The sequence below is a fragment of the Pleurodeles waltl genome, chromosome 4_2, assembly GCF_031143425.1.
Source record: "Pleurodeles waltl isolate 20211129_DDA chromosome 4_2, aPleWal1.hap1.20221129, whole genome shotgun sequence".
Taxonomy (NCBI): domain Eukaryota; kingdom Metazoa; phylum Chordata; class Amphibia; order Caudata; family Salamandridae; genus Pleurodeles; species Pleurodeles waltl.
In genome coordinates, this window is record NC_090443.1 from 743,802,702 (window position 1) to 743,827,282 (window position 24,581).

General features: G+C 43.4%; 1 protein-coding gene across 1 annotated transcript in view; it reads left to right on the top strand.

Moving 5' to 3' along the window:
• Positions 1–24,581, top strand: part of AKNAD1 (AKNA domain containing 1) — a 175,947-nt gene that overhangs the window by 44,401 nt on the left and 106,965 nt on the right. Inside the window, exon 6 of the mRNA XM_069232398.1 lies at positions 9,826–10,228. Within this exon, the coding sequence (XP_069088499.1) occupies positions 9,826–10,228 (403 nt within the window). The remainder of the gene's footprint in view (positions 1–9,825; positions 10,229–24,581) is intronic.

Here is a 24,581-nt window from a genome sequence, read left to right on the forward strand (position 1 = left end):
CGAAGCGTTGAATCCACGCACTTCGAGCGGCGTCGGTCACGACGTGGTGCGGCGACTCCCACGGAGTCGTGGACTTCAGCGGGGCTGCAGCGGCGTCGGGCCTGCGAAGAGCATCGCGTTCCAGCGAAGGTCACGGCGTCGGGTGCAGGCGGCGTCCCCGGATTCAGCAGAGGCGTCGGTCCGGAGTCGTCCGAAGTCGATTTCCTTGGATTTCCACCAGCTTTCCTTTCAAGGGCCCAGGGACTGGATAGGGCACCACTTGTCAGAGCAGGAGTCTCTCCAGAGACTCCAGGTGCTGGCAAAGAGAAGTCTTTGCTGTCCCTGAGACTTCAAACAACAGCAGGCAAGCTCTAAATCAAGCCCTTGGAGATTTCTTCACAAGATGGAAGGCACACAAAGTCCAGTCTTTGCCCTCTTGCTCTGGCAGAAGCAGCACTGCAGGAAAGCTCCACAAAGCACAGTCACAGGCAGGGCAGCACTTCTTCCTCAGCTATTCAGCTCTTCTCCAGGCAGAGGTTCCTCTTGGTTCCAGAAGTGTTTCTAAAGTCTGTGGTTTTGGGTGCCCTTCTTATACCCAATTTATCCTTTGAAGTAGGCCTACTTCAAAGTAAAGTCTCTTTTGAATGTGAAATCCTGCCTAGGCCAGGCCCCAGACACTCACCAGGGGGTCGGAGACTGCATTGTGTGAGGACAGGCACAGCCCTTTCAGGTGTAAGTGACCACTCCTTCCCTCCCTCCTAGCACAGATGGCTCATCAGGAAATGCAGACTACACCCCAGCTCCTTTTGTGTCACTGTCTAGTGTGAGGTGCAACCAGCCCAACTGTCAAACTGACCCAGACAGGGAATCCACAAACAGGCAGAGTCACAGAAATGGTATAAGCAAGAAAATGCTCACTTTCTAAAAGTGGCATTTTCAAACGCACAATCTTAAAATCAACTTTACTAAAAGATGTATTTTTAAATTGTGAGCTCAGAGACCCCAAACTTCACATGTCCATCCGCTCCCAAAGGGAATCTACACTTTAATCATATTTAAAGGTAGCCCCCATGTTAACCTATGAGAGGGACAGGCCTTGCAACAGTGAAAAATGAATGTAGCAATATTTCACTGTCAGGACATATAAACCACATTACTATATGTCCTACCTTAACCATACACTGCACCCTGCCCTTGGGGCTACCTAGGGCCTACCTTAGGGGTGACTGACATGTAAGAAAAGGGAAGGTTTAGACCTGGCAAGTGGGTACACTTGCCAAGTCGAATTTACAGTTAAAACTGCACACACAGACACTGCAGTGGCAGGTCTGAGACATGATTACAGAGCTACCTATATGGGTGGCACAACCAGTGCTGCAGGCCCACTAGTAGCATTCGATTTACAGGCCCTGGCACCTCTAGTGCACTTTACTAGGGACTTACTAGTTAATCAGATATGCCAATCATGGATAAACCAATTACATACAATTTACACAGAGAGCATATACACTTTAGCACTGGTTAGCAGTAGTAAAGTGCTCAGAGTTCAAAAACCAACAGCGACAGGTCAGAAAAAATAGGAAGCAGGAGGCAAAAAGATTCGGGATGACCCTTCATAAGCAATAAAGTCCAACACGACCCTCTACCAGCCTAAAGCCAGGGGAGAACAATCAATACCTTGATGTACTTCCCTGATTGGGGCGATAGAACAAGGACCCAGGCCCACAACAGCAGGGGCATGTTCCAGTTCTACGCCTTCCTGACTCCAGTTAGATCCCTCTGTCCATACTCTCAGGGCCCACTAAGCTAACCCATGGGGAACCCTTCTCCACATCTGCAGACACCATCTGTGCAGCACCTAACTTTACTTTGCTCACAGATGTATCCCAATGGGCAGATAGTACCACCAGGGCCAACACAGTGGTGTTGCCCACTCCACCCCTGGGGTGTAACTCTTGTCTCCCCCCCAGGGGCAACTCTGTCCACCAGGACAGCAAGCCACAGTGACCCCTGACAACTGTCAGGGGTGAGAGCCCGACCTCAGGCCTCTCCAACCACTGTGACAGTGGAGAGTGGGGGGCGGTAGCCCCAGGTGACTGGCACCATTTGACCACTCTCCCTTCCACCAGGTCAGGGATGACAACCTGACCCTGGTCCTCCTCTCTGGGGCTCTGTACCCTCCCTGCAGGAGCAGCACCCCCAGAGTCCAAAATTGCCAGGGTGCTTGTAGAAGCAACCCTGCACAATTCTCCCACCAGTACAGGGATGTAAACCTGCAACTGGTCCTCCAACCTGGGGTCTGTACCTTCAGGTTGGACCAGGGCCAGGGGTGAGGCTTCCCTCCCCCTGCCCTCCCTTCTGGGGTCCTGCATCCCCTAACAAGGAGTGGCCCCCCCAGAAGATAACATGGTAGGGGCACTGTTAGCAGTAGCCCCTTCCTCCAGGTCAGGGGGGACACCCTGAACCTGATCCTCCAGTCCAGGGTCTGTACCCACAGACTGGACCACCGCCTGGCAACCCAGGACTTTCTGGGGGGTATACCTACCCCCCCCCCAGGTCAGAGTTTACCCTCTGAACCTGGTCATCCAACCCAGAGTCACCACCCTGCAGTTGAACCACTGCCTGGCGCACCAGGACGTCCTTGGGAGCACACCTATCCCCCATCAGGTCAGAGTTTACCCCCTGAACCTGATCATTCAACCCAGAGTCACCACCCTGCAGTTGAACCATTGCCTGGCACACCAGGACTTCTAGGGGGGCACACTTACCCCCCTTAAGGGACACACCGTCCCCAAGGGCCACACAAGAGTCTGGCTGGCGCAGGTCTCCTGACCTCTGCCCACCTGACAGAGTCTGGATTCCCCCCAACCCAGAAATGGTCTCACCAAGGTCATTCATGGGGGGCTCTGCTCTCAGAGCTGACCCCTGACCCTCCAGGTTCTCCACTGGGGTCTGCAACCCCCTCTCAACCCTCTGTCTGGACTTCTGCACCCCCTCACTAGGAGTGGTACTGCCAGACACCTGAACTGTTGGGACGCTGGCTACAGCCGCCCCCACAAGTTCTCCTGACACTGTGGGGTCTCCCTCAACAGATGGCCCTATGGTACATGCTAGGCTCCCCTCCTGGTGTTCCCTCATGGAACCCTCCAGGACCTGGGACCGGATCTCGGGGCACCTTGGGCCTCAACCCATCCCCATTCCCTCTCCTCTGAGACTGGACATGGGGTCCCTCACCCATCCCACTACACTGGGACCTACCTGGGACACTACAATCCTTCCCTACCTCCCCTGGTTGGGAACTACCTAGACCACTCCTCTCAGGAGCACCCCCAAATGTCTCTTCAGACTCTCTGGTACTCACCCAGAAGTCTGCCTCCATTGTAAGCTCCCTGGGGGCAGAGAACTCACACTCCACCTGGTGTTGGCGTAGCTCTGGAAAATAAGGACTAGACATATGCTCTCCAGCAATTACATCACTCAGCCCCTCACATGAATTAACCAAAGTACCCTTCACCCAACCATCCAGTGACTCTGCTTTGAAAAAGCACCCCACATCACCCTCCTGAGACTGGTGAGACAGTACCTGACTGTCCCTGACACTCAACCCACACTCTTCTGGGATGTCTTCACACTCCATAACCAGGACTTCTACCTGGGGGGAACCCCTCTCCCTGTCACTCTCTCCTAGAGTCAGTAGAGTGTCCCTCCCACCAGTAGGAATATGACTCCCCATGCCAGTTCCCCAATCCACCTCAGGGACCCTGTGCATCACTGGAGCTATCTCATACCCCTGAACCTCCTGCCGTGTGTTAACTCCCTCCTTCAAGTAGGGCACCAGATCTCTGGGCATGTGCACTTCTTCAGCAGCCCTGGATATAAAATTGTTGCTGCCACCATTCCAGCTGGACTCAGCCCTTATGACTTCCAGCTCCTTCATTTTGAGCTCATAAGCCCAAATCCTCTTTTTGATCTCTAAGTTCCTCCTCCTTTCTTCCAACTCCTTCTCCCTTTGCATCCTCAACTCCTTGAACTTCAACCGGCGAGCCCTCTCTGCCTGTCTGTCCTGTAACTCTTCAGGAATCAGACCCTTGGATGACACCCTGCTACCCCTCCTGGGGACCCTCCCCCCAGGCGTAACAGGTACCTCCACTACACCACTGTGTATCCTCTGCACTTCCCCCCCACATTCTCCTCCTCTGTGTGCCCTCCAGCCTCCTTGACTGTCACCCAGGCCCTCTGTGCCTTTTGCAGCTCCCCCTCCCTGGTGGAGCTCTCAGTGGACAGTCAAGATCTTTAAGGAACTGTTTTAATTGAGCAACTGAGTACTCCTTCAGTTTCTCTATTTCAAACACAGCTCCAGCTGTTGCATCTCCAGATTGAGACATGATGGTCACAAGTGCAAAGTTCCAAAGGCAGAAAATAAGTTCCCAATGAAGTAAAAAGAATCCGTCAAGGGATCAGCAAAATCATGGAAGTAGAACAAAAAGGAGTCCTTAAGAGAAAAAGCAAAAGATCACCAAACAAGTAGTATGTGGTCACGTAGTGGTCTGAACTCAAACAGTAGTGTACACTTAATCACTGTATGTCAAGTACAAATACAAGTCCAAATCCCAACCGCTGATCACCAATGTTAGAAATGGGGTCTTTGGTTGACAGTCAGGTTACCCCCTGTTCAAGCAAGGACCCTCACTCTAGTCAGGGTAAAAGAGAATCACCCTCAGCTAACCCCTGCTTACCCCCTTGGTAGCTTGGCAGAGCAGTAGGCTTCACTTCAGAGTGCTAGGTATAAACTATTTGTACCCACACACACAGTAACTTAAGGAAAACACTACAAAATGACACAACACCAGTTTAGAAAAATAGGAAATATTTATCTAAACAAAACAAGACCAAAACGACAAAAATCCAACATACACAAGTCAAGTTATGAATTTTTAAAGATTAAACTCAAAAATAGCGCTTAGAAACAAAAATGCTTCGATGAGGTGTTAACACTGCGTCGTGATGGAGTCGTTCCCAACAAGCCGACACCAGCGGCGCCGGACACGGAGTCGCGTAGACCCCCAAGTACAGTACCTTTGGTGAAGAGTGAAAACAAGTCGATGCGCAAAGTCGGGGATCGCGGCATCTGTGCGAAGCGTTGAATCCGCGCACTTTGAGCGGTGTCGGTCACGACGTGGTGCGGCGACTTCCACAGAGTCGCGCACTTCAGTGGGGCTGCAGCAGCGTCGGGCCTGCTAAGAGCGGCGCGTTCCAGCGAAGGTCACGGCGTCGGGTGCAGGCGGCGTCCCCGGATTCAGCAGCGGCGTCGGTCCGGAGTCGTCCGAAGTCGATTTCCTTGGATTTCCACCAGCTTTCCTTTCAAGGGCCCAGGGACTGGATAAGGCACCACTTGTCAGAGCAGGAGTCTCTCCAGAGACTCCAGGTGCTGGCAGAGAGAAGTCTTTGCTGTCCCTGAGACTTCAAACAACAGGAGGCAAGCTCTAAATCAAGCCCTTGGAGATTTCTTCACAAGATGGAAGGCACACAAAGTCCAGTCTTTGCCCTCTTACTCTGGCAGAAGCAGCACTGCAGGAAAGCTCCACAAAGCACAGTCACAGGCAGGGCAGCACTTCTTCCTCAGCTATTCAGCTCTTCTCCAGGCAGAGGTTCCTCTTGGTTCCAGAAGTGTTTCTAAAGTCTGTGGTTTTGGGTGCCCTTCTTATACCCAATTTCTCCTTTGAAGTAGGCCTACTTCAAATTAAAGTCTCTTTTGAATGTGAAATCCTGCCTTGCCCAGGCCAGGCCCCAGACACTCACCAGGGGGTCGGAGACTGCATTGTGTGAGGACAGGCACAGCCCTTTCAGGTGTAAGTGACCACTCCTCCCCTCCCTCCTAGCACAGATGGCTCATCAGGAAATGCAGACTACACCCCAGCTCCTTTTGTGTCACTGTCTAGTGTGAGGTGCAACCAGCCCAACTGTCAAACTGACCCAGACAGGGAATCCACAAACAGGCAGAGTCACAGAAATGGTATAAGCAAGAAGATGCTCACTTTCTAAAAGTGGCATTTTCAAACGCACAATCTTAAAATCAACTTTACTAAAAGATGTATTTTTAAATTGTGAGCTCAGAGACCCCAAACTCCACATGTCCATCCGCTCCCAAAGGGAATCTACACTTTAATCATATTTAAAGGTAGCCCCCATGTTAACCTATGAGAGGGACAGGCCTTGCAAAGGTGAAAAATGAATGTAGCAATATTTCACTGTCAGGACATATAAACCACATTACTATGGGGGTCATTACGACCTTGCCGCCCGCCAAGATCTGACCGCCGTGCGGCCGCCAATGCGGCCGCACCCCCGCCGTGGCCATTTGGAGATCCTCGCTGGGCCGGCGGGCGGAAACCTGGTTTCCGCCCGCCGGCCCAGCGGGGATCACGGCCGCAACATAGGCGCCGGCTCCAAATAGAGCCGGCGGTGTTGCGACCGTGCGACGGGTGCAGTTGCACCCGTCGCGCTTCTCACTGTCTGCATAGCAGACAGTGAAAAGCTGCATAGGGCCCTATTAGGGGGCCCCTGCACTGCCCATGCCAGCGGCATGGGCAGTGCAGGGGCCCCCAGGGGCCCCACGACTCCCCGTTCCGCCAGCCTTTTCCTGGCGGTGCAAACCGCCAGAAAAAGGCTGGCGGTCGGGGACTCGTAATCCCCTGGGCAGCGCTGCGCAGTCATAATACTCCTGGAAGCACCGGCAGCCTGTTGGCGGTGCTTCCGTCATTTTAGCCCTGGCGGTCTCGTACCGCCAGGGTCAAAATGACCCCCTATATGTCCTACCTTAACCATACACTGCACCCTGCCCTTGGGGCTACCTAGGGCCTACCTTAGGGGTGACTGACATGTAAGAAAAGGGAAGGTTTAGGCCTGGCAAGTGGGTACACTTGCCAAGTCGAATTTACAGTTAAAAACTGCACACACAGACACTGCAGTGGCAGGTCTGAGACATGATTACAGAGCTACCTATGTGGGTGGCACAACCAGTGCTGCAGGCCCACTAGTAGCATTTGATTTACAGGCCCTGGCACCTCTAGTGCACTTTACTAGGGACTTACTAGTAAATCAAATATGCCAATCATGGATAAACCAATTACATACAATTTACACAGAGAGCATATGCACTTTAGCACTGGTTAGCAGTAGTAAAGTGCTCAGAGTTCAAAAACCAACAGCGACAGGTCAGAAAAAATAGGAGGCAGGAGGCAAAAAGATTCGGGATGACCCTGCATAAGCAAAAAAGTCCAACATAAACTGTTTCAGAAATACAGAAAATTAATCATCTGTCCCCCTCAATCATACCACTACTCTTTTGGGCAAGCGTCAGGGGCTGCAACTGAATAATTAAGCCACAAACCATGCTTCCTTTCGTATCTTTTTCTTCTTTTAAAAGATCAGACCTTGTTAAGGCACTAATTTCTTCATTTTTGTACCTCAGCATGATTTTGAGATACAACGGTTGCTCATATGGAAAATATTGTATGTTTTTGTAGTGAATTCATCGCTCAACAATCAGAGGTCCTTTTTCAATATGTCAGCTCTGCTTGGGGCCACTGCTTACACTGCTTAACATTACAATTTGAATAGAAATAATATTTCTGCCAAGTTCCATGCGATTACCTAAAATTTTCGATATATCCACTGAGCTATACCCCAAGATCTGAGTAAATCAAGGAAAACTTGGATTTTAGGGGAAATCATCTTGAAAAAAATCTGGATTGCCCCTCTGAAGAGCATATATATTTAACAAAGTGATTCCCTTTGCTCCAATCACTGACAATCCTGCGTCTTGCCTTTCTTTTAAATTGATTTGATTTTCATTGTTGATTTTCAGTAAAACCGAGATGTGTTCTAAGTCGCAATATTACTGTAGAACTGTTCATTTACACATATGTGACCCTTGCATTAACTCTCAAAATGTTATCATGGTTAATTGTGGATATACTATTACTACCTTAATAATGATGATACTTTGGAGTAAATATTATGGTCATGCTATGTCTGCAGGTTGAATTGCAGCTGAAATATTATGGTAAAACACCCAGAGAAGTGTATACATAATAGTGTTGTGAATGTGAGAGACAGCACCGCTGGCAAGATAGGACCTTGAAACTTCTTATTTTTGACATTTGTTCCACTTGGTAGAGGACTGGTGAGCCAAAATTCTGTTTTCCCTCATTGGTGAATAATTTGGTGAATAATTTGGGGGTGGAGGCATGTTAGCAAATCTCTGTATTCACAGTACATCACCCCACAATGAGACAGTGGTATTTTTGTATTTTGTATTTTTGTATTTTCTGTGCTACTAGATTGTATTGCAATTGTCAACCTGTCTGACGGAAAACATGGAAGCCCACGGGGTTCTCCATTCTGTTGCTATTTGTCGTTTTGCTAGTAACAGAGGCAGGTTCTCAACCCTCGATTCCAATTTGCTTTTCTTCTGCCCAATCATCAGTCTAAGTATACATGATTCAGGTATCTGTGTCAGATGTGTCTCAGTCCTCCTGGGTAGTACTCTTAGAAGTGCTTTTAAGTGCAAATTTTATGAGACAGAGGGAAAACAGGGACACAGGATGCCCTCCACTTATGTAATTAGACAAAAGGAAACCTCTTTCCCAGCACCCAGTGATCTATGCTATACACCCTCTGCCTCTTACCATTGCTCCGAAGGTATCTGAGACCAGCCTATGTCTGGTTCATAGTGAGTGCTAGTGATTACTTATCAGAGAGTGATGATTGCTATAAAAATGTAGGAGGCATCTCAAGGCACCTTAAGAAGCCAAGTTTGAGCTACTGGATGTTGATTCCAGCAAGACGAGCGTCTCATCATTGGTGTACTTCTGCGAGGCGGGGATGGGCGGCCATCCACAGGATCCTGCAACAGCCCACTGTACTCAGGCATTCCCGAATGTGTCCTAATTATGTCCCTAATTATGTCCTTCCAAGGTTGTGTATTTTATCTGCTCCTCTGTTCATAGTAATACTGTACTCTCAGTCTGCATTGTGACAACCATAGCTAAAAATGTGTGTTAGGGGCTTTCACAACTATTTTCTGGGTCCACGGGTAAAACATTCAGATGCAACTACAGCCTGTGAGCTATGACTCTGTGGGATATTTATCAGGGCCAGAGGACCATGCTATCCCCCACAGTGCACCACAAACTGTCTGTCCCTAGGGTGAGCGCCTTCCAGTGGGCAGGGTATTCAGCATTCTAGTTCTGTGTTTCTTCACTGGTGTTGGTGGCCTTCTATAGTGCATTCGCGTCCACACTTTTTTGTAGTGCTGTCATTACGGTCTTTTACATGTTTCGTGTAACACTAGCCCAGGCTTGGAGCCTAATACCGTATACAATTATTTTCAGAGTCTTAATGTAAATATGTAGCCCCTGCTCCCTCTCTCTCTCTCTCTCTCTCTCTCTCTCTCTTTTCCATTTGTGTAGTATATTCTCCTTTGGGCTCTCCACATTTTGCTGGTTGCAACGATAGCCTACCTTAAAGGCTTCTTTACCCCTGGATCCACGGCCATTCAAACAACAACCTAACAATGTAACAACCTAAACAATTTCCCAACCCTCCCGAACTTCCTTAGATATATCACTGTATTTGACTAATTCCTCAGCTTTAAGAACCCCAGTTAGAGGTATTACTTGACTTGTCTGCCTTATCTCTTTTCTAGCACCCTGCCATTGTAATGGGCGAAGTATGACGTGTTTTAAACATTAAAAAGTTTTGTGAATTTGAGTTCATAATTGCTTTTGATGCATTGAAACGGACATAAGATCATGCATAAACTCTTTTCTTGTTTTTGTTCAGAATGGTGGAAGGTGAAATATTCAGATTAGGAATGTTACTAGAAGATGTTAAAGAAAAAATTGATGGAACCACGTGCAACCCTTCATCATCAGTACCATGTGTTACAACTGACGTACCCTCTCCATCGCTTGTTTCATCACCCTCTCTAATTCCAGCTTCATCACCTGTTTCATCTTCTGCACCATCGCTCACTCCATCTCTCGTTGCATCATCTCCTCGATCACTTGCTGTATCACCAACTCCAATCAATGCTGGATCGCTGCTTCCATCACCTGTTCCATCACTCGCTCCATCGCTCTCACCTTCACCAGCTCCATCAATTGCTCCATCTGCCTCCTCATCGCCTACTCAGTTGCTTGCTTCATCTGAAATCGTGTTTTCAACTCATTTGTCAACTAATGAGGTGAGCACTTTGAAAATGTATGTATACTTTCTTCAGCTTCTAAAAATGCCAGAGTTACTTAAAATGCTACAAAAAAGATCAGCAGCTTAATGATGAATGTCAGGAAACACTATCTATCTATCTGTCTGTCTGTCTATCTATCTACTATCTAGCTATCTAGCTATCTATCTCTCTCTCGCTCCCTCTCTCTCTCTCTACTTCTCTCTCTCTCTATATACAGGGAGTGCAGAATTATTAGGCAAATGAGTATTTTGACCACATCATCCTCTTTATGCATGTTGTCTTACTCCAAGCTGTATAGGCTCGAAAGCCTACTACCAATTAAGCATATTAGGTGATGTGCATCTCTGTAATGAGAAGGGGTGTGGTCTAATGACATCAACACCCTATATCAGGTGTGCATAATTATTAGGCAACTTCCTTTCCTTTGGCAAAATGGGTCAAAAGAAGGACTTGACAGGCTCAGAAAAGTCAAAAATAGTGAGATATCTTGCAGAGGGATGCAGCACTCTTAAAATTGCAAAGCTTCTGAAGCGTGATCATCGAACAATCAAGCGTTTCATTCAAAATAGTCAACAGGGTCGCAAGAAGCGTGTGGAAAAACCAAGGCGCAAAATAACTGCCCATGAACTGAGAAAAGTCAAGCGTGCAGCTGCCACGATGCCACTTGCCACCAGTTTGGCCATATTTCAGAGCTGCAACATCACTGGAGTGCCCAAAAGCACAAGGTGTGCAATACTCAGAGACATGGCCAAGGTAAGAAAGGCTGAAAGACGACCACCACTGAACAAGACACACAAGCTGAAACGTCAAGACTGGGCCAAGAAATATCTCAAGACTGATTTTTCTAAGGTTTTATGGACTGATGAAATGAGAGTGAGTCTTGATGGGCCAGATGGATGGGCCCGTGGCTGGATTGGTAAAGGGCAGAGAGCTCCAGTCCGACTCAGACGCCAGCAAGGCGGAGGTGGAGTACTGGTTTGGGCTGGTATCATCAAAGATGAGCTTGTGGGGCCTTTCGGGTTGAGGATGGAGTCAAGCTCAACTCCCAGTCCTACTGCCAGTTCCTGGAAGACACCTTCTTCAAGCAGTGGTACAGGAAGAAGTCTGCATCCTTCAAGAAAAACATGATTTTCATGCAGGACAATGCTCCATCACACGCGTCCAAGTACTCCACAGCGTGGCTGGCAAGAAAGGGTATAAAAGAAGGAAATCTAATGACATGGCCTCCTTGTTCACCTGATCTGAACCCCATTGAGAACCTGTGGTCCATCATCAAATGTGAGATTTACAAGGAGGGAAAACAGTACACCTCTCTGAACAGTGTCTGGGAGGCTGTGGTTGCTGCTGCACGCAATGTTGATGGTGAACAGATCAAAACACTGACAGAATCCATGGATGGCAGGCTTTTGAGTGTCCTTGCAAAGAAAGGTGGCTATATGGGTCACTGATTTGTTTTTGTTTTGTTTTTGAATGTCAGAAATGTATATTTGTGAATGTTGAGATGTTATATTGGTTTCACTGGTAATGATAACAAAAAAATATATATACCCATTTCAATTATTTAAGTTGCCTAATAATTATGCACAGTGATAGTCACCTGCACACACAGATATCCCCCTAACATAGCTAAAACTAAAAACAAACTACAAACTACTTCCAAAAATATTCAGTTTTGATATTAATGAGTTTTTTGGGTTCATTGAGAACATGGTTGTTGTTCAATAATAAAATTAATCCTCAAAAATACAACTTGCCTAATAATTCTGCACTCCCTGTATATATATACATATATATATATATATAAAAAAAATACACACACACACACCCGAGTAATTGTGTAATGTGGCCACTATTGCCATCTGAGTGTTTTAGTGACATCATAAACGATGAGGCTGAAGGCTGAGTGGCTTGTAAATTACAGCAACACTAATAACCACACATTCACACATTTATTCAAGGCGAGGGCCCCCATTGGCCTTGGTTTGATCCATTTCTATAGAAGGTACTAGGTCCAGCTACACAAGCGGGTCAGTGTTTCTATAGCCGCAAGTGGGGTAATGCCGGGTGGTAGGAATTTTGTGGATTCCTGCAAATTTCAGAGGTTTCCATCACAGAAATCAAAGGAAATGTGTTTTCTTAGGCAAAGTATGAGGTTTGCAGGGCATTGTGGGCAAGAAAACCTTGTGGGATCTATGCAAGGCACACCACCCTTGGCTCACCTGGTTGTCTAGTTTTAAAAAATGTGAGAGGTTCATAGGTTTGCATGGGTGGCACGATAGCGCAATGCAAAATAGAGCAGCTATCACTTTTGCTTATCCCTCAATGTAGCACATTAGGCCAGGGTGGTTTCTTGGCCCACTTACACAAGTGGGGTGGTGTTCTTTTTGAGACACATGTAGGAATTCAGGGAGGTAGGGAGTTTGTAGCTCCCCTCAGATTCCTGAACTTTCCCTCACAGAAATGTGAGAAAAACGTGTTTCTTATCAAAGTTTGCAAGAGCTTCTGTGTAAAATTAACTGGTGAGAGAACTGCAAGTCACAGACCTCTGGACTCCCTTGGTTGTCTAAAATGTTTCAAACATATGCAGGTTTGCTAGGTTTGCCAAGGTGCAGGTAGAGCTAGGGCCCAAAATCCACAGCTATCCACATTGCAAAAAATGACTTTTTTACTGCATAAATGTGATGTGTCTATGTTGTGTTTTTAGCAATTTCCAATCTTGGGCACCAGGGTCACCCAAAAAACTTGGGTTCAGTTTTTATCTGGAGACACATGAAAATTCTAGTTGGTTGTCAATTTGTGGATCTCAACAGATTACAGAAATTTGCAATACAAAATGTAAATAAATTAGTAATCTTAGCCATGTATGCACTTTCAAGTTCTGTATGGTAATATAATAAAGTGAACAGAATCAATGCAAGTTACACCACCCTGGATACCTCTGGGTGTTTAAATTTCAAGAAAAAATTGAGGCGATCTTAGTAAGGGCCAGATTTACATTTTGGTTGACAGAGAAGACTCCGTTGCCCTGGCAATGGAGTTTAACGTCTGTCATGCTGAGACTACTCTCCTCTCGAAATTTAAAAATGACTGTCAAGCTGGCAGTCAATTTAAAGACATTGGAAAGTAATGCTGTCAAAACGATTTTTGTCAATGCCTTTTTACGTTTGACTCACTGCTCCATCACGTAAACAGAGCCATCCATCAATTTGTTTTGAATATTCAAACAAAATCCTGAAACCAGATTTTCTTTTTGAAAAAATAAATGCCCCTCTTACCATGGGACTTATCTCCCAAGCCAAGGTGGCATTAGATAGTTTTCACTGCCCCTTACCACCATGGTTTTCCAAGTGGTGACAGGCATTGAAAATGACCTGTATTTTGCGCATCTAAATTAGGTGGACGGACATAGAGATGAGCCGCACATGGCCCTTTCTCAGTTGGGACATAGAAGGGTTTGAACCATACCAGAGATGGAGTAGTCTTCACCACGTTTACACCAATGGTCTGTCCGCATATATATCGGGTGGGCAGACCATTATGTTTGCAGTAAGGATACTATGTTGACATTGCAATGGAGTATCCTTACCGCCATTGATATAAATATAGTGTTATATTTTTTAATTAATCCACAACTTACCCTAGTTGGTTTTAGCACCTTCAGAAATACTAGCTTCAAAACGCAAATTCTTATCACAATATCTGAATACTGAAACCAAGACTACTGAAGGTGAGCCAAAAAGCCACATCAAGGCACCAAGTGCTTTATGGTCCACACAAATGGCATCCAGACACCACACTTTAAACTTTCATACCACCGGCCACTGGCCCAATGAAACAGATCAGTGCACATTCAAGGGCCTATGGCATTCATACGCTGCAGGACGGAATCCCTATTCAAGACAACCTCTCAACCAGTCATCAGCCAAATTGCACAAAAACACACTATAAATAAACCTCTATAAACACATATGTCCAGACACTTTGACAGCTGGTGCAGCCACGACCTTCACAAATTAATAAACAATTTGACTACATTTTTACCACCTGTCAAGCACCCGGCTCCATTCTGAACATTACTCAATGCATCCATAGTAAATCTTTAATAATGTCTCCCCTGACAGCCACATGAGTCTCAGGAAGCACACTCACTTTGGTAAATAGAACTCCTTCCAGTTTATGGATGCAAGTTGTGGGTGTCCGAGAATGCCTTCTAAGGCCTACATGCCTCAACCTGAGTGAGCAAATCAAAACTAAGGCAAACATGCTGAGGAATAGTGCCTAAGTTCCCTAAAGAAATAAAGCACACTTCTACTTTTGCTTTGGTTTTGTGAAAACTCAGTTTGTAACTTGTATCATAATCAATGTTATTGAAAAATGGTACAGGACACAATGTGTTGCATGATGATGATTTTCACATTTTTTGTAAAAGATTAATATGCATTTCATTATGGATCCAAATTAGTTCAGATGACGCAGAGCTCAGACAGAGACAAATATATATACTCAAGGCCACTGGAATTATGCAGTTGTGTGTCTGTGGTTATTTTCACATAATTATAATTTTTCTGCATTTGTCACATAACCCATCATCTGGCACACAATCTGCAGATTTTAACAAACACAGTTGAAAAGGAACTAAAATTGCAGTGACACGTGTTGCTGCGCAGTTGAAGGCCCTTTGTGAAGCTGGAATGGTCACCTTTCTGTTGCCTATTGCTATATTTGTGTATTAAACTGATACTAATGAGGTGCAACCAAAGTCCAGACAGTTTAACCAAGTTTAAAATAACAAAATAATGAAGTAATACTATTAAAAAATGTGCCTCATTATGCCGCATAATTTGCCTTTTCTTGCTCTATAATTTACTCAGTCCTGCTGCATAATTTGGCCCTCTCCTGCGACATAATTCCAGTGGCCCTGTAAATACAACATTTGAACAAGACACTGAACAGATCCCAAGGTTGCATAGGATTTTATATCAAATAAACGTAAGCGGGGAGCCTGTCTGTTCATATATGGTATTTTCTAGCAAACTGTAACATGCTTCGAAAGCAATTTAGGGGGGATGTAAAATTTTCCACCTGTAGTTAGTCTTCGGTCCCATTAGAACAAAAGTTGTCTGACTAAAGTTCCCTAGAAACCGTGAAATCAAGAATACTTCACAATAAAGTCAATAATACATAGCAGGCTGCTCAGTTAGTCGGACAATTCTGATGGGGTAAACAAATTATCCAGCAGTACACCTTTGAATTGTGTGGAGAAAGCAGTCACACCTACACATACAAGAGTATTCGTAGACAAAGCCAACAATGCAAAACGGGCTTAGGTTTCCTAAACAATCAAGGAAAATCGGAAGCACACTAGTTCTAAAGTTAATTAAGGGAGCTTTATAGTGTTTGTTCATCCCCACTAGGTAATATGCTTAGGGGACCATATATAAAGGAGTTCTCTAATTTTGGAAAGAGTTTTTTGTTCACTATTAGCCACAGTTTGTTTAAGATCCCTACCAAACCAAATGTCCAAATATTTGATAGTATCTGGCTGCCATATTAGACCTAGATTACTGATTAATTCAGATGTACAATGAACATTTAAAGGGAAGACTTCAGTTGTATCTCTATATAAAGAGTGTCCTCCTACTATTGTGTATGTCTCAATCTCCATCATGATGACAGAGAGAGCTTGAGAAACATACTCCATAAATAACAGCACATCATCAGTATGTGCCTTCACTACTTGTTTTCCTGATAGGAAAGAAATTCCAGCTATATCACGATTATCGCTAAAGGATACAATCAAAGGTTCAATAACCAAGAGAAAAAGAGGAGGAGATAATGGCCAACCTTGACAAGCACTCTGAGATAATAAAAATACCTGTGAAAGATGACCATTAACTCTAATTTTCATGATTGGTTTAGAGTATAGAGCCATAACAATCCATATGAACTCATCCCCCAGTTGATATTTATGTAGAACTGCTTTTAGAAAGGACCAAGAAACTTTATCAAAAGCTTTATCTGCATCTAAAGCCAGTGCAGCCATCGAGGCAAGTGATAGTTTGGCATTTTCTAAAACATAACAAAATAACAATATTATCCAAAGCAAACCTACCTTTTAAGAAGCCAGTTTGTGATATACCAATTAACTGAAAAATAACCGACTCCAGTCTACTTGCCATAATCTTAGCATATACCTTGCAAAAAATATTTATCAGAGAGATTGGTCTATAGTTCTTAACATTTAAATGATATTTTCCTTCTTTTGGGATAACAACAATTGTAGCCAAACCAACTTTGCTGCCCGAGTTAGCAAATTGATGGAAAACAGCAAGTACGGGGTCAGTCACTTTATCTACAAAAGTTTATAAAATTTAGAAGTATAGCCATCCGAGCCCAGAGCCTTCCCAATTTTAAGAGAATGTATAGTAGCAATAACTTCATCTTTCCTGATCAGACTGATAATGTTAAGAGCCTCCTCTTGGGAAAGGTGTGGAAGAATTCAAGGCTTTAAATAATCATTTATAACAGCAAATGTAGCTGTTCATTAGAATTATATAATTCTTCATAAAAAGATTTAAAAGTCTTAAGAATATCTTGCGTAGCACAGACCACCATATTTTCGAAGTTCCTTACTGCCGAGATAAGGGACTTAAATTTTGTATGTTTTAGATAATTTGCTAAAGGTTACTTTGCCTTATTCCTAGTACAAACTTTACTGGCATTAACCACATCAACCCACTTTTTGTCTCTCTTACTTAAAATCTGATTATACTGAAATTGTAAGGAGCGTACATGTGGTAAAATCTCTGAACCTTTTGTATGCCTAACTTATCTATCTCTATTTCTAGCTCCCCAATGCGAGCAAAAGACAACTTATTCTTAAGTGACATTTGCTGTATCATGACCCCTCTCAGTGTAGCTTCAAGGGCATCCCATCTAGTCGAAGATAAGGTATCTGAAGAATGGTTTTCTACAAGAAAGTGGTCAGTCGCCTGTGTTATCTCTTTCTTAGTGTTTTCTTCCTTAATCAAAGCATCATTTAGTCTCCACTGTTGAGGAGGAGGTGTGGTGTCAACCAAATCAAGTTTCAAAGATATGCATGCATGATCTGAAAATATATTAGGTGAAATGGTTTGGGAATGAGCTGAGTAAAGAAGGCTTTTACTAACCAATAAGTAATCTATTCTGGAGAAGAAATGATGTGCGGGAGAATAGAAGGTATAGTCACAATTCCAGGACTATACAATCGCCAAACATCAATTAGATCATTATTATTACAACAGACCTTCTTGATAGATGGGAGCCATAACTTTCCAAGCTAAGATCCTATCAAGTTACAGTCCATTGGCATATCAAAGTCACCCCAAGAACTATCCCAAGATAATCCTGAAGTTCCGCTATTTGTTTGTCTACCTCTTTCCAGAAAATTGTTGCATTGTCATTAGGTGTATAAATATTGACAAAAAAAACAACTCAATGTTTCTTTTCACAACCCTAGAGATGAGTAATCTATAATTTTGATCATGTATGTATGATAGTACTGTAAGACTAGGTTTTTTAGATATGCAAGTAATAACCCCATTCTTCTTTTTTCAGTGCGGGGGATATTCCAGTATTCTCCATGCATGGGCTATAAAATTTAGCATCTTGTATAACATTCAAGTGCATTTCCTGAAGTAGTATAACATCATCATTCAATGTATTATAGTAGTCCACAATCTTCTGCCTCTTATAAGGATGATTGAGACCCTTCATGTTCAAAGAACGTTTCTTAATGGAAGAAGTAATGACCCTGTTGTGAAAACATCCATATGTGAGGGATTAAATCTAATAAGTATGAGGGTGGTGGAGGAACCCTTGGTAGACATAAACCGGTTTATGTTCATGTGCAAGTACTGTGGAAGCTTGAATCTGAGCGTCAAAAAAATGGTGCCACAAACCCTGACAAGGAGTGATACAAGAAAAACCAGTATCAGAAGAGTAGCATGAAGAGAAGAAAAGAGAGAGATATAGAATATGTCTGTAGGTTACAAATAATGAGAAAGAGGTAAAAAAACAGAGAGACAAAAATGTAACCAAAGTGAAGGCGTACCTCTGAAACCTACCGACCCACCACCCATCTCCTAAGATATGCTCAGGGCACACTTCCCCATCCCCTGTTGATTAGGAACGCTAAGACCACAAGCAGGTCAACCTGAATTAACCAAGATCCCACCTGAAATCCCCATTTGAGATACAAAATACTAACATCGTACCATGAGCAGTCCGACCTAACAAATATAATAAATACACACCTTTGTATTCGTTTATGAAAAAGAAAAAGAAAGACATCACATTAAACAATTATAAAGGTTAGAGAAATTAGAATAATACCAAACCCAAATATAGTCATTAAAACCTAGAGTTCAAGTCAGAATTTGTGATGATGAAATCCCCTATTGTAATAACCTCACTCTACTAAAACACAGTTAAAAAGCAGATCATCACAAATAACCATACGGTTAGATATTTATCAACCCCCCACCACATAAATATAAGCAGAGAGTAGTAGTCAATGAAAAGAGGGGAGGAATACAGTGGAAAAGCATTTGGAATGAAACTCCACCCCACTCCATCTCACAAGGATAAAAAACATAACAATATAAGGCACTGTACCATTAAGTAAACTTAGTATAAACAATCAGTCAAACATCAGGGAAGATTACCACATAGAACATGTATAAACCAATGCTCAACCATTTTGTGATGATCACAAAACGTAGGTCACCATCTCAGAACCCAACGAAGTGTCTAAAAAGGCTTGGAGAGCAGCTCACTCCATGAAAACAATAGTCTTCCTTTTGACAGTGTTTCAAAATCTGAGTGGGCCAGCAAAATCAAAAAGGATCGACTGGTCTCTCAGTCTTTGACGCAGTGCAAGAAATCCTTTCCTGATGGAAACTGTCTCTTTGAAGTAGTCTGATTTTGGAGCCATTCCACTGAATTATTTTGTACTTTCTTCATATGTTCCAGTATTAATTTGGTGTGTCTATATAGTAAAGGTTGATAGAGCATAGCCTGTGGATGAGACTTTCCAGTGGTAGCTTGCAGTCATGGTTTACCCATAGGAACTCTATGTGCCCTTTCTATTTCAAAGTCTCTATCCAATGAGATGCCTAAGGTGTGAGGCATGCAGGCTTCAAGAAATTCAGTGCAAGAGTTCGCACCACTCTCTACGTTTTCAGGAAGACCAAAAACCCACAGATTTCCCCTCCTATTATGATCTTCAAGTAAGGATAGTTCTCTAGATAGAATTTTGACTCTATTGTTGATAGCATCACCTAGCTTATTTTCCAAAGTAGAAGAGTCTTGTAGCAGCCCAATCCTAGATTCTGCATCAGTGAGCCTGCTTGCAAGATTTCTGAATTCAGATCGCATAGCTTGTATGTCCTGATGCATAGTCTCTGTGCCTATTTTGGTCTCTTGAGCCATGGCATGAAGTAAACCAAGGCTCTGTAAGATAATGCCAAGACTAGCATTGTGATCCATCATTGACTTAACCAGAGAGTGTGGGAGATGTGGTTCCACTCTTGGTTGTTTTAGATTTGCCTTATTATCTTTGGGATCTATGCTGTCTTTTGTGTCTTTTAAATCTTTAGGCTTATGATCCTCCAGATCTATTAAGCAGTGTTTCAAAAACGTGAATACATTGCAAATAAATCTCCAGATAATCGCAGTTGGTAAAAGGCAAATAGACATAGATCAAGCAGCAGATATGCAGATAATGTGAGACACAAAAAATTAAATTGAGGGAGTAACCTGCTATAAACAGGTTATTTAACTCAACATATTGTGTGCGTGTAATCAGCAATAGGACACAACTAGACTGATGAGGTAGCAGTTACAATCAGCCACTTCTGTCAAGCCCATACATTAATCTACTGTGTCATCCACACAATATATTCAATTGTAAGGCTTTATTTATATCCCACATATCAATGATATATTCAAGGAATTGAGTGGTATCGTTACATAGAAAATCAGTAGATTATCTTACATTAAACTAAGGCAGAGCATTAGTTTAGATAAGAAATAATGGGTCAATACATGTGGTATAGAAAGCCACTAAAAGACCGAGGCTCAGAAAGAAAGCGGGGTCCACCATTTTGTGAGTTCATTGTGTCCACAAGTATTGTGTTGGTGTATATTTAAGGCACAAGCAAAGTTGTTGAGGCTGGAGGTAGAAGCATGTGAAGAAATCTGTCTGATCCAGAAACGGGAGAGAAAGGTCTGTACATGTGGCGGAGCACGAGTTTAAAAGCCACTGTAGCTGCAACGATGTGGAGCGAGAGAGGAATCAATGTGGGCAGCTGTTTGAAATGCGACCGACTTCAGACGAGGAAGCAATCCTCTGACAGACCCTTCTTCCATCAAACAAAAGTCTTACTCTTATTCTGAGAGCCCCAGAAGTGCTGGTCACTGTTAGTATACAGACACATTACTCCAATCGCAGTCACCATGTTGTCTTTGTTTGGCTCCGTGGCGTGAAATCAGAAGTCTGCTTGCATCCGTCGCATCGAAGCTCACGGCGTTCCCCATAAGTGTAAGAATCACCTTTATCCGTCGTCACACATGATTTGCGGTGCCATCCAGCATGATCGGTGTGTCTAAAGGCCGCTAATCTGGGATCGGGTGAGGAGCAGCTGACTCAGGCTGCCATTCTGCTGGGGCTCAAGCAATGCCCTGTACTTCCCCCAAAATCTTGTGAAACAGTGACTAAGTAAGAATTAGGGTAAACTTGTATGGTAGCATATGTGGAAGATAAGGAATATACCCTTTTACCCAACTTCAAATATATATATATATTTTTAAGTGATTTTTTTTTCTCTTTCAGTGCTTTGAGAACTAGAAAACAATTTAGAAAAAAGTTTCTTAGCATGGCATGTTTCATGCCACTCTTCTCTAAGTAAGAAAACCTAGGGATCAGGTTCTTGGTTTCAATGGTTAAGGATATCAGTAATACATTTAGAACATTTGTATTGCTAGGCAAATTGCAGTGAAATAAATAATTGTCTTTTTCTCAAGACCCCATTGGGTGATTACACTCTCATGCTCTGTTGACGAAGATTGAGTGTTGTTAAGAGCTACTTTATGTATATAAACACTGCCAACATCATGAAATGAGAAGTTCCAAGGAAATCTGAGATTGGATACACTTAGAGCCTGTGTATTTCTTTGTAAAGAAGGTAATAATCAATGTTAGCAACTCACCTAGCATGCCTTTCTTCCAACAGGGTGATGAGTAGCTTGAGGACTGATAAATACTATTAGTTGTAAATAATACATAAAAATAATATAAGTATCTGCTTAAGAGGCAAATAATGGGTCCGCCCTGTAACTGTGCAAAGAAACTGGTTTCATACGGCATTCATACACCAGGATTAGCATTTCATATCTCCGTATTACTACTCAGTGAAGTCTTTAACAGCCCCTCGATGGTAAACAGTGACCCTCTGTAATGCTTAAGACATGTGATCAAAGAAAATGAAGCCCTAAGCTAAGGAAACAATTAACCTAAACAGAGTCATGGCTTAGGTTGTTGAAACAGATATTTGTGCTTAATGTGCATTCCACATGTGTCGAGAGAACATGAAGTAATTTTACCTGGACACTATAAAAAGAAGTGTATAGAATGGTTATAGAGAATACAGTAGCCCTGAAAAGGCCATCAAGGCACAGGAAGGCACCTAGAGCGACTGTACCTGCTGAGGTGGAAGAATGCACTATAAATCAAATTGCCTCAAGGCACACTGCACTATATAGAATAAATTCCAACCTTTCTGTGCTGCTGGAGATTCAGCTGTGGTGGTCTTGTGGAGATACTGTTGTTGAAGGAGGTAGGCTTCAGAGTTACAAATCTGTAAGCCTGTTGCTGGGAATTCGCAGTTATCTTTGGACAGAAAGTGTGGTATTTCTGGATGTCAAGCAGTGATAGTGTTATAGATCAGAAACCATGAGAGAGATTGTCTAGCTTTATTTTTTCTATTATGGAGGTATTAAGGTGCTTGACTGTAAATGCATCTCCAATGTGTATAAAGGTCACCACACTTTTATCTTTTTTATTTTTTATTTGATGTGTGATTTAGCTGCCTGCTCGTATTGGCACCCTTGTTTTCTGTGCACTTAGCAGGCCTGTGCTTGTTAAAAGTGTGCTTGATGGAGATCTGTCCGACTGCAGTAGATTTGAACCTCTTGATTGTGAACTGACCTTTAGGGTAGGGTGTTAGGGAGGATTAGAAGGTGGGATATAGACATTGAGTAGTTGACCACATGAAAGGCCACCAATTGGGATGTGAGGGTTGTCTAAGATCGCAAAATATTCTACGTGACGGTTAATGAGCATGCTGTTTTTTCACAGCAGTGCTCAGCTGTAAGTCGATCACTGACTATGTATTTTTGAAAAGACGCGGCTGAGATTTTTCCTCAGCTTTGTTGAGGATTTGTAATTTGGCAATTTGCTCTAATTTTCTAACATGGTTTGCAGACATTCTTGCCTCAGAATCCTATATGATGAAGTAATTTTAAAATCTAACCCTAAACACCTCCCGAAGGTTGCATCTATTGTTCATATATATCAGGAGATTATGTTACCTATGTTTTTTCTGTCTCCGTTTCAGGAAGTAGTCCTATTGCACTCCTTAGATGTTGGTGAGGAATACTACATTACTTGGACAGATGTAAACTTTTTTTGTAGATGAGACCATCTTTATGTTACTTTTGATATCCCAGGTCAAGGCTGCAAGCCTACATCTATTTCTACTTGCAATGGATTCTGTCTTCAATTTGTTTTGCTATTTTGTGACACAAACTGCTCTACTGATAGCATTCAGGGTATATATTGGAGCTATGCCACCTTTGTTAGCAGATATTCAGGGAGTTTTCATATCTGTGATTTATAGGGCAGACCCTTACCCTCCCCATCATACCTTTGTTACCCATTATTGTCTTAAGGATGTCGGTTCGGAGGGTTGTTCTTTCCCATGGGAGTTATGACTTGTATCCTGTCTTGATTCTTTTTGAATATTTCTATAATGTTTTAGAATTGGTTCACGTACAATTTGGGTTGTGTTTGTAGAATATTTGGTCTCTTCTATAGTTTTTTTAAATTTTTTTAATGTTCATTGGCAGTCCAGTGTGGCTTTGGTATTCCTTAAAGGTAATGACTTGGGGTAAGGAAAATGAATGTAGGGATAATGCTTCTGTTACTTCCTGGTGATCATTATTATCCTTAGTACTCTTTCACCTCACAGTCATTATAACTAAGGCTTACCACTTTCCGTTTTACAGATTTTTACAGATAAATACAGACAGAAAGGAATGTGTTTCCTGACTGTATTTATTTTTAAAAGCCCAGAAATGCTGAAAATTGGGTTTCTTGTGAGTGAATCTCGATGCTGTCCTTCATGAATTCCAGGCCAACTGCTGAGCAGATAGCATGGAGAGTTAAAACCAGGATGCAAATGTGTTAAATACTGGCATATGGCAATATATATACAAATATATACTGTTAATATTTACATGTGGGTATTTTGCCATATACGGCTGCTTATTTTGCCTCAAAGAGTAAGTGGATGTATATCAGTTAAATAAACGTGGAAATATACTACTTTATGGCTCCATTTATTCTCAAAACACCACATAAATATGGATAAATACCATTAGAGTGGGCCAAAAATAAATATGGATAAATACAGATGGAAATGTTAAGAGAATACATTTCATAAGAGCATGAGCCCCGGTTATAACCTATTCACCTTCTTTTGCCTTCTGGCCTATGAATGGGCAAGAAGAATGCAAACAAAGCTTTATGGCACCTTCTATATGATGCTTCTGTGTTTTTTTTCCAGTACCAATGTGGGAACTTGGAATCTGCATTATCCTTAGTCCAACTTGTCCTTATCACATTTAGGGGGTCATTATGATCCTGGCGGTGAGTGGTAATGTGACGGCAGTACTACGAAAACCATGGCTGTAGGCCCTACCAGTGACAGGGAATTCCTTCCCTGTCCCTGGTAGGAGGTTCACCCACCCCCCTAACACTCCCCAGATGCCCCCCACTCCTCCTCCATCCACGCTCTCCCCTTCCGATCCCCCAACCCCCATACACGCACACACCCGCAGACACGCACCACGCATACACTCACTCACACTGGCATACATGCATACATCCAGTCATGCTCGCACACATCCATACACACATTCACACTGACATGCAGACACACATTCACATTTCCATTCTTACACACCTTCACACACATGCATACACCCACACAAACAGCACTAAACACACAGGTGCAGTCACGCACAGACT